The sequence below is a fragment of the Elgaria multicarinata genome, chromosome 18 (genome assembly GCF_023053635.1).
Source record: "Elgaria multicarinata webbii isolate HBS135686 ecotype San Diego chromosome 18, rElgMul1.1.pri, whole genome shotgun sequence".
Taxonomy (NCBI): Eukaryota; Metazoa; Chordata; class Lepidosauria; order Squamata; family Anguidae; genus Elgaria; species Elgaria multicarinata.
In genome coordinates, this window is record NC_086188.1 from 14105217 (window position 1) to 14120048 (window position 14832).

The 14832-nt window shown below is 51.8% G+C and overlaps 1 protein-coding gene across 2 annotated transcripts in view; it reads right to left on the minus strand.

The window, feature by feature from the left end:
* RNFT2 (ring finger protein, transmembrane 2) overlaps window positions 1-14832 on the minus strand; it is a 34133-nt gene that overhangs the window by 4955 nt on the left and 14346 nt on the right. For both annotated transcript variants that reach the window (XM_063143701.1, XM_063143702.1), the window contains exon 7: window positions 1851-2000. In XM_063143701.1, coding sequence (XP_062999771.1) covers window positions 1851-2000 — 150 coding nt within the window. The remainder of the gene's footprint in view (window positions 1-1850; window positions 2001-14832) is intronic.

Here is a 14832-nt window from a genome sequence, read left to right on the forward strand (position 1 = left end):
TGGTTTGGCCTAGAACTCCCATGACCCCCTCACTTTGGGCTGGGCCGGCTAGGTTGATAGAAGGTGTAGGCCAAAACATTTGATGGGCCGTGGCTTAGTGGTCAAGACCCTACGTTGCACATGAGAGAGGTTCGATCCCTGGCCTCTCCAGATAGGGTTAGGAGAAACTCCTGCCTGAAACCCTGCAGAGCCCCTGCCAGTCAGTGTTGACATTACTGGGCTAGATGGACAAGGGGAATAACTTTGGCAGTTTCCTATGTTCCTATCTGAAGGGCCACACCTGATCTCCTGGCTATGTAATAATAATAATAATAATAATAATAATAATAATAATAATAATAATAATAATAATAATAATAATAATATATTTCTTACCCGCCTCTCCATTTGGATCAAGGCGGGGAACGACAGAAAGTATAAAATACTGATTAAAAACATAGTATACATTGTTAAAACATCCTAAAAACACCCTAAAAGCATACTAAGGAAAGGAAAGGAAAGGAACCTCTCGTGCAAGCACCGAGTCATGACTAACTCTTGGAGGGTCTTTCGCTGGCGTTTTCTTGGCAGGCCTTATAGCGGGGTGGTTTGCCGTTGCCTTCCCCGGCCATGATTACCTTTCCCTCAGCTAACTGGGTACTCATTTTACTGACCTCGGGAGGATGGAAGGCTGAGTCGATCCAAGCCGGCTGCCTGAGAACCAGCTTCTGCTGGGATCGAACTCAGGCCGTGGGGAGAGTTTCAGCTGCAGAAACGGCTGCTTTACCCCTCTGCGCCACACGAGGCTTAAAAGCATACTAAAGGCATCCTAAAATTCCACTGGATAGGCCTGCCTGAAGAGATCAGTCTTTATCGCTTTCTTAAATGCTAAAAGACTATTAAGTTGACGAATCTCAGGAAATACGAGGCAAAGGGGTAGAAAGGAGAGAAAGAGCAAAGCTGCAGGCTAACCTATACCCCAGGTTTTCGCCACGTTGTACCCCCGGGCACCTCCAAGTGCATCACTGAAGCTCTCCACTCACTGCCCCTGCCAAAAAAATATTTTAATAAAACCCTTGGAAAATGTTAGGGCTCACTGTGGTGTGTAGTGGCTAAAGTGCTGGACTGGGAGTCGGGAGATCCGGGTTCTAGTCCCAACCCAGCCATGGAAACCCACTGGGTGACTTAGGGCCAGTCAGACTCTCAGCCCAGCCTACCTCACAGGGTTGTTGTTGTGAGGATAGAAATGGAGAGGAGGAGGAGGAGGATTATGTATATTGTATTTTATAGTATGGTTTTATACTGTTGTTTTATACTTTGAATGGTTTTAATTTTTGTGAACCGCCCAGAGAGCTCCGGCTATTGGGCGGTATAGAAATGCAATAAATAAATAAATGTAGGTCGCGCCTTGGGTTCCTTACAGGAAAAAAGATGGGATATAAATGCAATAATAAATAAATAAATTTCTATCCCCTCCTGCCACATTTTAGCTCACTGCCTCTAGCTTTGCTCTTTCTCTCCCTTCTACCCCTTTGCCTCGTATTTCCTTCTTCCTCCCAGCCCCCAGCCTCACTATTTCTCTCCCTGAACCACCCTGTTAGCTCACTTTTGTCTGGCCAGACCTAGGGAAATCGGAGAAATCCACAACGGAATCAAAGGAGTTCAGATTTCTCTGCATCCAACCCACAGATTCTGCAAGGGACCAGCCTCAGAAGTCTTCATTTTACATCTAATAACAACAACAAGATTTGAAAGCTACACTGTAATCCTGACTGCAGCGGCATTCTGTGCTGTTCGACAAGTCTGAACGTTCCAAAGGAGAACCAGTTGCGAGAGAAATGGTGTAACCGGACCTCGGGCTGACAACTTACTTTGCAGAGGCTGTACATAATCAGGAGAATCCCGCCCAGGAAATAGCTACTGGATGGATCGTCCCCCATAATGTATTTGTACCACAGCTGGATGGGGACCAGGGAGCGGAACAGCTGGCTCAACTCTTCGATGACCAGGTAGAACTTCCCCTGCAAGGCACAAAAGGAGGCTCTAAGGCACAAGCGTTTGGGGCCTGCTGTGTCCATTCTCCAGGGACTTAGTCCCACTGACAACAGCCCCCCACATCTTTAGACAGGAGTCCTTCCCAGCCCACTTGGAGATGCTGGGGATTGAACCTGAGAATCGTTGAATCCAAAATATGACCTACAAGTCATCCCCAAATAAAAGTACAGACAATACATCAGTGGCACAGCAAGTGAAGAACCTGAATATTTTTTTAAAAATACAAGGTGTAAAGTGCAAATGTATAAAAATGCAGAGGAGCAAGAGTAACATATTTATTTACAACATTTGTATACCGCTCCATATCTAAAATAGATTCTGGAGCAGTGAATACAGGAATAAAAGATTAAAAATGGAGAGGAGGAGGATTATGTACGCCGCCTTGGGTTCCTTGGAGGGGGAAAGACAGGGATATAAATGTAATAAATAAATAATAATAAATAATCTGTCCAGTTTCGCAGCAGCTGTTTAACACCTAAATTTAAATCCTTGTAATTTTAATAAGACCAGCCACACAACCCCAATCCAACCCATCCTGCCTCACCCTCTATGTCAGCCTTCCTCAACCTGGGGCGCTCCAGATGTGTTGGACTGCATCTCCCAGAATGCCCCAACCAGCTGGCTGGGGCATTCTGGGAGTTGTAGTCCAACACATCTGGAGCATCCCAGGTTGAGGAAGGCTGCTCTATGTCCATCCATGCCGTTGCTTCCTCGCCATCCATCTCTTTCTCTCTGTGTTTTGGTTGATGTGCAGCAAACGCTCCGTTTGGAGATCGCATCTGAAACAGGGACCACAGGAAGCCGCCTCCATTTGAACCAAACCATCAATCCACAGCAGAGTCTGCTCTAGACTCAATGTGGGCATGCGACGTGGGGCCAGTGGGTGTGTTTACTGTGCCTTCTTGCTGCCATTGCAGCTGCTACCAAAGCCACACACCTGCCAGACAGCTGGAGGGGGCTTCATTGAAAGGTGCGCAGAGATGATGGGACGTGGGCCTTCCTTCTCAGCATAATCACGCTCATGCCAAACTTGTTTTGATCAGCCCCTGCTTTGCCCGTGGACCGTCTTATTTATTTACAATATTTATATACCGCTGCGTATCTAAAACAGATTCTGGACAGGTAAATGTAGGAACAAGACATTAAAAGATTAAAACAACACATTAAAATTGTTCAATTTAAAACAGAATACCAACAAAACAGTGGCTGGTTGGTTCAGGAATGCTCCCTGGAAAAGAGCTGCTTTCAGGAGGCACAGAAAGCAGCATAGCGTTGGCACTTGCCTGACTTCCAGGGGCAGGGAGTTCCAAACAGCCGGGGCCACCACAATAAAGGCTCTTCTCCTGCGGAACTCCAGTAGGTCCATAGGTCCATGTGAAACCACCAGGAGCAGGCCCACTGATGACCTCAGTGACCGGGCAGGTAGGTAAAGGGAGAAGGTGCTCTCTCAGGTATCCTGGTCCCAAGTTGTTTAGGGCTATTAGCCTTAATGGCTATGTGCTACTTCCAGTTTCAAAGGCAGTAAGCCTATATGCATCAGTTGCTGGGGAACATGGGTGGGAGGGCGCTGTTGCACCATGTCCTGCTTGTGGGTCAATGGAAGGTTGGCCAATGTGTGAACAGAGTGCTGGACTACATGGGCCCTCGGTCTGATCCAGCAGGGCACTTCCTATGTTAACAGATTTGCCAGTTCATCCGGTGTTTGACTACATTTGCAGTGCAATCCTATGCACATCTACTCAAAAGGCCACCAGTGAGGGAGGAAGCAGCAGCCAGGCACCTCTCCACCGTGCCTGGGTCCAGCTCCAGCTGAGAGCCCCCTCCCTCCTGCTGTCAACTTCTCTGGAGAGGCCACCAGTGGGGGAGGAAGCAGCAGCCAGGCACCTCTCCACCGTGTCTGAGTCCAGCTCCAGCTGAGAGCCCCCTCCCTCCTGCTGTCAACTGTCTCTGCAGAGGCCACCAGTGAGGGAGGAAGCAGCAGCCAGGCCCCTCTCCACCATGCCTGGGTCCAGCTCCAGCTGAGAGCCCCCTCCCTCCTGCTGCCAACTGTCTCTGCAGAGGCCACCAGTGAGGGAGGAAGCAGCAGCCAGGCACCTCTCCACCGTGCCTGGGTCCAGCTCCAGCTGAGAGCCCCCTCCCTCCTGCTGTCAACTGTCTCTGCAGAGGCCACCAGTGGGGGAGGAAGCAGCAGCCAGGCACCTCTCCACCGTGTCTGAGTCCAGCTCCAGCTGAGAGCCCCCTCCCTCCTGCTACCAACTGTCACTGCAGAGGCCACCAGTGAGGGAGGAAGCAGCAGCCAGGCACCTCTCCACCGTGCCTGGGTCCAGCTCCAGCTGAGAGCCCCCTCCCTCCTGCTGCCAACTGTCTCTGCAGAGGCCACCAGTGAGGGAGGAAGCAGCAGCCAGGCCCCTCTCCACCATGCCTGGGTCCAGCTCCAGCTGAGAGCCCCCTCCCTCCTGCTGTCAACTTCTCTGGAGAGGCCACCAGTGGGGGAGGAAGCAGCAGCCAGGCACCTCTCCACCGTGCCTGAGTCCAGCTCCAGCTGAGAGCCCCCTCCCTCCTGCTGTCAACTGTCTCTGGAGAGGCCACCAGAGAGGGAGGAAGCAGCAGCCAGGCACCTCTCCACCGTGCCTGGGTCCAGCTCCAGCTGAGAGCCCCCTCCCTCCTGCTGTCAACTGTCTCTGGAGAGGCCACCAGAGAGGGAGGAAGCAGCAGCCAGGCTCCTCTCCACCGTGCCTGGGTCCAGCTCCAGCTGAGAGCCCCCTCCCTCCTGCTACCAACTGTCACTGCAGAGGCCACCAGTGAGGGAGGAAGCAGCAGCCAGGCGCCTCTCCACCGTGCCTGGGTCCAGCTCTAGCTGAGAGCCCCCTCCCTCCTGCTGTCAACTGTCACTGCAGAGGCCACCAGTGAGGGAGGAAGCAGCAGCCAGGCCCCTCTCCACCGTGCCTGGGTCCAGCTCCAGCTGAGAGCCCCCTCCCTCCTGCTACCAACTGTCACTGCAGAGGCCACCAGTGAGGGAGGAAGCAGCAGCCAGGCCCCTCTCCACCATGCCTGGGTCCAGCTCCAGCTGAGAGCCCCCTCCCTCCTGCTGTCAACTTCTCTGGAGAGGCCACCAGTGGGGGAGGAAGCAGCAGCCAGGCACCTCTCCACCGTGTCTGAGTCCAGCTCCAGCTGAGAGCCCCCTCCCTCCTGCTGTCAACTGTCTCTGCAGAGGCCACCAGTGAGGGAGGAAGCAGCAGCCAGGCACCTCTCCACCATGCCTGGGTCCAGCTCCAGCTGAGAGCCCCCTCCCTCCTGCTGTCAACTTCTCTGGAGAGGCCACCAGTGGGGGATGAAGCAGCAGCCAGGCACCTCTCCACCGTGTCTGAGTCCAGCTCCAGCTGAGAGCCCCCTCCCTCCTGCTGTCAACTGTCTCTGCAGAGGCCACCAGTGAGGGAGGAAGCAGCAGCCAGGCACCTCTCCACCGTGCCTGGGTCCAGCTCCAGCTGAGAGCCCCCTCCCTCCTGCTGTCAACTGTCTCTGCAGAGGCCACCAGTGAGGGAGGAAGCAGCAGCCAGGCCCCTCTCCACCGTGCCTGGGTCCAGCTCCAGCTGAGAACCCCCCTCCCTCCTGCTGTCAACTGTCTCTGGAGAGGCCACCAGAGAGGGAGGAAGCAGCAGCCAGGCACCTCTCCACCGTGCCTGGGTCCAGCTCTAGCTGAGAGCCCCCTCCCTCCTGCTGTCAACTGTCACTGCAGAGGCCACCAGTGAGGGAGGAAGCAGCAGCCAGGCCCCTCTCCACCGTGCCTGGGTCCAGCTCCAGCTGAGAGCCCCCTCCCTCCTGCTACCAACTGTCACTGCAGAGGCCAAAAGTGAGGGAGGAAGCAGCAGCCAGGCACCTCTCCACCGTGCCTGGGTCCAGCTCCAGCTGAGAGCCCCCTCCCTCCTGCTACCAACTGTCACTGCAGAGGCCACCAGTGAGGGAGGAAGCAGCAGCCAGGCACCTCTCCACCGTGCCTGGGTCCAGCTCCAGCTGAGAGCCCCCTCCCTCCTGCTACCAACTGTCACTGCAGAGGCCACCAGTGAGGGAGGAAGCAGCAGCCAGGCGCCTCTCCACCGTGCCTGGGTCCAGCTCCAGCTGAGAGCCCCCTCCCTCCTGCTGTCAACTGTCTCTGCAGAGGCCACCAGAGAGGGAGGAAGCAGCAGCCAGGCACCTCTCCACCGTGCCTGGGTCCAGCTCCAGCTGAGAGCCCCCTCCCTCCTGCTGTCAACTGTCTCTGCAGAGGCCACCAGAGAGGGAGGAAGCAGCAGCCAGGCACCTCTCCACCGTGCCTGGGTCCAGCTCCAGCTGAGAGCCCCCTCCCTCCTGCTGTCAACTGTCTCTGCAGAGGCCACCAGAGAGGGAGGAAGCAGCAGCCAGGCACCTCTCCACCGTGCCTGGGTCCAGCTCCAGCTGAGAGCCCCCTCCCTCCTGCTGTCCCCTGTAACTGCTGAACTTTCCAACTAAGATTGTAGTGCCTGAATTTGCTTTCCTTTTCCCTCTCCTCCTCCTCCCTCCCAATCCCCTTTCCTTTTGTGTCATGTCTTTTAGATTGTAAGCCTGTGGGCAGGGACTGTCAAGAAATACTTTTGTAAGCTGCCGTGAGAGCCTTTTTTGGCTGAATGGCGGCATAAAAATCCTTAAATAAAAATAAAAATAAATTTAAAAAGTCCCATTACACTCTCAGGTGAGGGGGTATAGGATTGCAGCCTTAAATCATGTTTTGTACTAGGGGAAGGGAAATTGTGTGTGTGTGTGTGTGTCCCCCCCCCCCCCCCCCAGTTTTGGTCAAGGGATGTTTGTTTTGCTTGAAATGGATCCTCTTTCTCCAAAGAGCTGAGCAGTACGACAGGCGGCTGAGACTCTTTCTAGAAAAGGATCAAGAACCTTTTTCGTGCACTTACACGCAAGACAGCCCGGCTTAACTGAGCAAACCGCCGAGGGACCTGCAAAGCAATTTTGATCAGTGTTTACCTCCTGGCCAACTGCACCCCTGGGGCAGGAAGGACAGCTTGAAAATACAGTCATCACAACTTCCATCCCTAGGAGATGTTGTCTCTCTTAATTTTATCCTCGTGCCTCACTTAAGAGAATCTTGGCCTTCTTTTCCTAGTGCTTCTGTTTTGCTGGGGTGGGCGGACGGCAGATCTGACCTCCCGGTAGATCTCTGGGCGATCTGTAGCCACCCGGCAAGGATTTCTGACACCCAATTGTTTAACGATACCAAGAAGAAAATGACTCTCCGTGGGCCTTAAATTATACCGCTGAAATGAAGAGAGCATGCAGGAACAAAGAGAGGATGTTTGTGTGGAAAGGCGGCAAGTTCCTTAGACGACCGAGGCTCAGAGAAAACAAGGGCAGCCTAGCTCCTGCCCTGAAAGGCGGCCTAGAAATCTTTTTTAAATAAACATAAATAAAGCTGCAACAAAATGTTGCAGTATGAAATGCTGCTATTTAGGGCTCTGGCCCAGTTCATTCCCTTCTCTCCAAATCACTGAGCATTCTCAATCTGCATTGGGTCCACCCACTTTTTTTAGGGTCTGTTTTCCCTCTGAATATGTACTTCTAAAATCTTTGGGATTCCTACAAACCAGTTCGTACCATCCCTCTTGTGTGTGGGTGCTGTTTGGCTACACAACCAACAGCACTCACAGCCTGGACATGACAAATGGGACCATACATTTAGAGAGTAATCCTATGGCCCCCTGGACAGCGCCTGTGGGGTTGGATAGTTTGGATTCCTGGATCCGAGGTCAGAGACAGGAAGGGGCAAATAAAATGGTCAGGGCAGTGGAGCATCTCCCCTATGAGAGAAGGTTGCAACAGCCAGGAATGTTTAACTTGGGGAAAAAGGAGGCTAAGGGGAGACATGATAGAGGTGTACAAAATAATGCACCGTGTGGAGAATGTGGACAGGGAGACTTTTTCTCTCTCTTCTGTAATAACAGAACCCAGCACCCATGAACCTGATTGGTGGGACATTCTAGAAGAATAAAAGGAAGGACTTCTTCACAGAGTTAAACTATGGAACTCACTGCCACAAGATGTAGTGATGGCTGCCAATTTGGATGATTTTAAAAGGGGGTTGGATAAATTCCTGGAGGAGGCTATCTAAGGCTACTAGCCCTGATGGCTATGTGCTGCCTCCAGTATCTGAGTCAGTAAGCCTGTGTGCACCAGTTGCTGCGGAACATGGGTGGGAGGGTGTTGTTCCACCATGTCCTGCTTTGTTGGTCCATGGTCGACAGCTGGTTGGCCACTGTGTGAACAGAGTGCTGGACTGGACGGACCCTTGGTCTGATCCAGCAGGGCTCTTCTTAAGTTATCCCCACCCAATCCCCTCGCAGCTGGCACAAGAGAGAAGAGTGCTGGATGCCTCTCCCCAAAGCGACTTTGGAAAACACAGAAAAGGGGCATACTGGGGGAGGGAAGGAGACTGGGGAAGCTGGGGAAGCAGAGGCCTCCCCAGCCTCCTTCCCTCCCTCTCGCTCTCCCCAATGCCTCAGCTAGATGGGCAAAAATGCCCGTCCAGCTAAAACACAGAGTGGGTAGAGTGCGGAGGCGTGTATTGCCTCCACCTCTCCTCCCGCTTTGCCTGGGATCCCCGTCATCCTCCAAGTTCACAGGCTGATAGGGATCCCAATAGGATTGTGCCCTGATATTCTTTGCCCAGCCTTCCTCCAGGGAATTCAAGGTGGTGTTTCCCCCTACCCCCTTTTTTAATTGTCTCAACGTCCCTGTAAAATAGGTTAGGTTGAGATTGACTCCAGATCACCCGCTGAGTTAGAAGGCTGAGTTGAGATTCAAACCCACATCTTCCCGGTCCTGCTCTGACCACTACATCAGCTAAAAGTCTGGCAGGTGGGCCGCTGTTAAAAGCACAGGAGCCCCACTGCAAATAAAGTTGGCAACCCTGTAAGCTACCCAGCAGATAATAAACAACTGTGACAGTTCAACTGTGAGCAGGGGGTTGGACTCGATGGCCTTATAGACCCCTTCCAACTCTACTATTCGATGATTCTCCAGTTTCTCGCTGTCTCAGTAATATAACAACTCTTAGCATTTGTATACTGCTTTTGAGCATTGAAAATACTTCAGGCACCAGTGCGTGGGGAATGCACCTAAGCATCAGTGAGTAGACACATGAATGCACGCAAGCACCAGTGGCAAGGCGCATGGAGAATGCGCTATGATGGGCAGCATAAAACGGTGAACTTTGCCCACTTTGCAACCCTGGGATGCACATTCATTCATCAGAAGGGTTTTGTGTATCGCTCAAGCACAGACACCCGGTAGACCAAGAATTGCACTACACGCACCCTGTTTACCCAAGCCCGTTTCACGCACTCACCACCAGCACCGCTTCCTTGCTGCTGGAGAGACCCGGTGAGACTTGGCACGTTAGGGTCCAGGAGGAGAGCGGCAGGCGCTGCCCGCACCCCCCTGGGTCCCTCAGGATGAGATCACTCGGCAGGCTGTCCTTTCGCGCGGAACAAATGGAAGCCCGCGGAGAGCTCTGGCATTCTCATGATCTCATATCCCTCGGGATGCGGAGTGAGGTCACGCCAGCGCTTACTCAAGGACCCGGACCCTCCTCCTCCTCCATTCAAATCCCAGGGGGGCATCACAGAGCATTTCTGTAATGGCAACTATCGCAAATCCCAAAGGCAGGCCATTTAACAGATTAGCACGGAGACGCTGGAACAACCACAGCGCGTGGGGGAGGGTCGCCGCTTTGCAAATGACGAGGCTGTCACCAGCTTTTTGAGGTGGGGGGTGGGCTGGACGCTCCCCTCCCCTCCCTGGCGAAAGCAAGCTGAACGAGCAAAGACTCACAGGGTTTGCAGATTCAAAGCATCCCTTGGATCAAAGAATCATAGAATAGTAGAGTTGGCCCGTAAGGCCATTGAGTCCAACCCCCTGCTCAGTGCAGCCTCTCATGGCTGGTCATAGAACCATCGAATAGCAGAGTTGGAAGGGGCCTACAAGGCCATCGAGTCCAGCCCCCTGCTCAATGCAGAAACCCACCCTAAAGCATCCCTGACAGATGGTTGTCCAGCTGCCTCTTGAATGCCTCTAGTGTGGGAGAGCCCACAACCTCCCTAGGTAACTGGTTCTATTGTCGTACTGCCTGTTCGGCATCCACCGCAGCTACTGAGTCACAGCCACCAGTGTAGAAGTGGGGAGGCTCAGGCCCCAGGGCTAAACCTGCCCCTCCTGCATTTCTCAGATGGCCACACCCGTTCCTTGACCCCCACCCACTTTAACCCTAAGCACTGATCATTGGGTGACTTCACAGCTTTGGTGCAGCGTTTTCCCCATCCCGAAAGCTTGAAATGCCTCCCCTAAAGCTCTTACTGGCAGTAAGAGCTTTGAGGCCTTATATGCTTAGGGTGACCCTATGGAAAAGAAGACAGGGCTCCTGTATCCTGAACAGTGGTGTAGAAGAGGGAATTTCAGCAGGTGTCATTTGTATGCATGCAGCCCCTGGTGAAATTCCCTCCTCATCACAAAGTTAAAGCTGCAGGAGCCCTGCCCTGTGACCAGATACAAAAGAGGGCAAAGCTCCTGCAGCTTTAACTGTTGTGACGAAGAGGGAATTCCACTAGGTGCCTACAAATGACACCTGCTGAAATTCCCTTTTCTATACAACTGTGAAAGATACTGAAGCCCGGTCCTCCTTTTTATATGGTCACCCTATATAAGCTGGCATTTTTGGCCCCGCGCCTTTGACTTCTGCCATGCCCATCATGGGAATGCGCACACACACATCCGTAGCTTCCCTCAAATTGAATATAGCAAATTGAGTTGGGGGGCAGGGGGAGAGCGAGCAAGAGGGTGCATGGATGACGCTGGAATTGGAGAGAGTTGGGTTCAGATCCTGAGGCAGCCAAAAGCTCACTGGGTTGCCTTGGGCCCATCGTCCCCTGCCCCCAATTGCCCATAACTGAAAAATTAGGCAAGCAGCATGATCATCCGACGTCTCAGGGATAACACGAAATCCAAGGCTTTGACCCTAAGCATGCTTACCCAGGATGTAGCATGCAGGACGTCCCAGGTTCAATGCCCGGGCATCTCTAGTTAAAAAGATCATGCACCAGGTGAAAGGAGAGCTCAACCAGGAACTCTGGAGAGCTGCTGCCAGCCAGAGCAGACAAAATTAAACCAGAGGAGCAAATACTCTGATCTGGGAAGAGGCAGCCTACCTAACAAGGACGGCACTCCGTGCATCCAGCGAACCTGGCTCAAGTCCATTAAAGTTCCTGCCACGATACATCTTTAAGGTGGCACTAGGTTCTGAACTTTGTGCTGCAACAGACCAGCGCAGTGATGCTCTCTGGACCCTGGAGAGTGAGGCATACGTATCGATTGGACAATAAGTGAAATCCCACCGACCAATTCATATTCTCTGCGGTCGCTTGGAAATCAAGCTTATGGTGTAGTGCTGCCCATGTGCCTTCAAACACAGCTCCTGGCTCCTTCCCGATTTTTTATTTTATTTTTAAAGGTGCTTTGAATTATTATTTTTAAAGAACAATAATTTGGGGGGGGGACTAGCCTGCTACCTAGGAACCCTCCAAGGCCTGCATTGAGCAGGGGGTTGGACTCGAAGGCCTTGTAGGCCCCTTCCAACTCTGCTATTCTATGACCAGCCATGAGATGCTGCACTGAGCAGGGGGTTGGACCCGATGGCCTCGATGCATGGCATTGTGTCAGCCCCCACCTCTGCCTTTTGCTTAGGTTCTTGGACAAGTGACTTTTCTTTCAGTCTCACCAGTTCTGGGAAATGGTGTGCCATTGTCCACGCCCACCATGGCAGCCATTTTGTGAGAGCACCCACAACGCCCTCTTAAAATTCTAACTGTGCCCAAGAAGGTTGGGTCCTCCTCCACTAAGGGATTCAGAGCACAGGGTCATCCATAGGTGGACACGCAGCGAACTCTTTAGGTTCTTGGCCAACTTTTCTTTTCGTCTCATTGGTTTTGCCTCCTAGGAAATGTCGGTTCTGCACCTGATCACGACCCCCACGTCAATGGTTTTATGAATGCGTTATCCCCTCCCCAATGTCAGCCATTTTGTGAGAGCACCAAAACGGCAAAGGCGCCCACTGACCCCAAAAGTGTGGGGACCCTTGGTGTACACAATCTCCTGTTTAGGATCGCTCATGAGTGGAGGCATGTAGGTTACGCAACTCCTGGTGCGAGTGACCCCCGTCCATCAAAGCTGCCGTTTTCCGGGATCTGAAGAGCCCAAAGGATGCCAAGCAAAGCAGAGCTGCAGGACTGGCATCAACAGCTGCGCTCTGCCTTTCCTCAAGAGGGCCCTGGCGACGCCTCCGGTGTGCGGAACGTCCTCCATTAACAACAAACAACAAGCAGTTACCATTTGGTTCAATGGAAAACGAATCAGAGTAAATTAAAACGGCCCACGCCATGTGGCTCCAGGAGACAGCCCATTGTTATCCACGGGGCAAACGGGAGATTCTCATTTACTCTACTAAGGAGCGACAGCTTGAGGGGTGTGGAGGTAAAAAAAAAAAAAAAAAAAAGGATGGAGGGGAGCAACAAACAGGAATACTCTTGGTGGAAATTTAGGGACCGGCTGGCGCTTGACTCCTTCTTCTTCTCCCCCCCCTGGCCCCCATGCACGCAAGCTGCGGAGAGTGCTTGCTAAACTCATGTAGGTACAGGTGCTAGAAATCTCAAAGCTGGATTACTACAATGGCCCTGTTCAAAAGACACCTTAAACCACGGCTTTAACCATGGTGGTTAAGCCAGAAAACCAGGCTGTGTTCAGAAGACACCTTAAACCACGGGTTTAACCAAGGTGGTTAAGCCAGAAAGCCAGGCTGTGTTCAGAAGACACCTTAAACCACAGCTTTAACCATAGTGGTTAAGCCAGAACGCCAGGCTGTGTTCAGAAGACACCTTAAACCACGGCTTTAACCACGGTGGTTAAGCCAGAAAGCCAGGCCGTGTTCAGAAGACACCTTAAACCATGGCTTTAACCATGGTGGTTACGCTAGAAAGCCAGGCTGTGTTCAGAAGACACCTTAAACCATGGCTTTAACCATGGTGGTTAAGCCAGAAAGCCAGGCTGTGTTCAGAAGACACCTTAAACCACGGCTTTAACCAAGGTGGTTAAGCCAGAAAACCAGGCTGTGTTCAGAAGTCACCTTAAACCACGGCTTTAACCAAGGTGGTTAAGCCAGAAAGCCAGGCCGTGTTCAGAAGACACCTTAAACCATGGCTTTAACCATGGTGGTTAAGCCAGAAAGCCAGGCTGTGTTCAGAAGACACCTTAAACCATGGCTTTAACCATGGTGGTTAAGCCAGAAAGCCAGGCCGTGTTCAGAAGACACCTTAAACCATGGCTTTAACCATGGTGGTTACGCTAGAAAGCCAGGCTGTGTTCAGAAGACACCTTAAACCACGGCTTTAACCAAGGTGGTTAAGCCAGAAAACCAGGCTGTGTTCAGAAGTCACCTTAAACCACGGCTTTAACCAAGGTGGTTAAGCCAGAAAGCCAGGCCGTGTTCAGAAGACACCTTAAACCATGGCTTTAGCCATGGTGGTTAAACCAGAAAGCCAAGCTGTGTTCAGAAGACACCTTAAACCACAGCTTTAACCATAGTAAACATGCTACAGTCTCTCCCATTCTCAAGAAACCTACTCTTGATAGGCTATCTCTGTCTAACTACCGACCTGTCTCTTTGTTGCCGTTTGTTTCAAAGATCCTGGAGCGTGCGGTCTACTCTCGCTGTCTTGACTTTCTTTCTAGTAACTCTGCTTTGGATCCATTTCAATCTGGATTCCGTCCTCTGCATTCCACCGAAACAGCCCTTACTAAGATCACCAATGATCTCCTTACTGCCAAGTCTAAAGGCCATTATTCCGTTCTTATTCTCCTTGATCTAACTGCAGCCTTTGACACGGTTGATCATGATCTTCTCTTAGATTCCCTTCATGACCTTGGATTTTGTGGCTCTGTCTATAACTGGTTTGCCTCCTATCTAGCGGGTCGCTCTTTCAGCGTGTTGACTAATGGCAGCTCGTCTTCCTCCTTTCCCCTTTCAGTAGGGGTTCCGCAAAGCTCGGTGCTTGGCCCGTTGTTGTTTTCCTTATACATGTTGCCCTTGGGCAAGCTTATTCAATCTCATGGTCTCCAATATCATCTGTACGCCGATGATACACAACTATATCTGTCATCTCCGGAACTTTCTCCTGATGTTCACGATCGTATCTCGGCATGTCTTTCAGATATCTCAGCTTGGCTGCTTCATCGTCGCTTGAAGCTTAACATGGCAAAGACTGAATTGCTTGTTTTTCCTCCTAAACCTTCTCCTCATCTCTCATTCTCTCTTACTGTCAATGATATTACGCTTACTCCGGTCAAGGAAGCTCGTAGCCTTGGCTTTATCTTCGACTCCTCGCTCTCCTTTATTCCTCATATTGAGGCAGTAGCTAAATCTTGTCGATTTTTCCTGTATAATATTGCCAGGATTCGATCATTTTTGTCTGTCTCTTCTGCCAAGACGCTTGTTCATGCACTGGTTATTTCACGGTTGGACTACTGCAACCTTCTTCTCTCTGGCCTTCCTTCTTCTCACATCAGCCCGTTGGTTTCTGTTCACCACTCTGCCGCAAAGATCATCTTCTTAGCACGCCGCTCCGACCATGTTACTCCGCTTCTGAAATCTCTTCATTGGCTTCCAATTCACTTCAGAATCCAATATAAACTTCTCCTGTTAACCTTCAAAGCTTTTCACGGTCTAGCTCC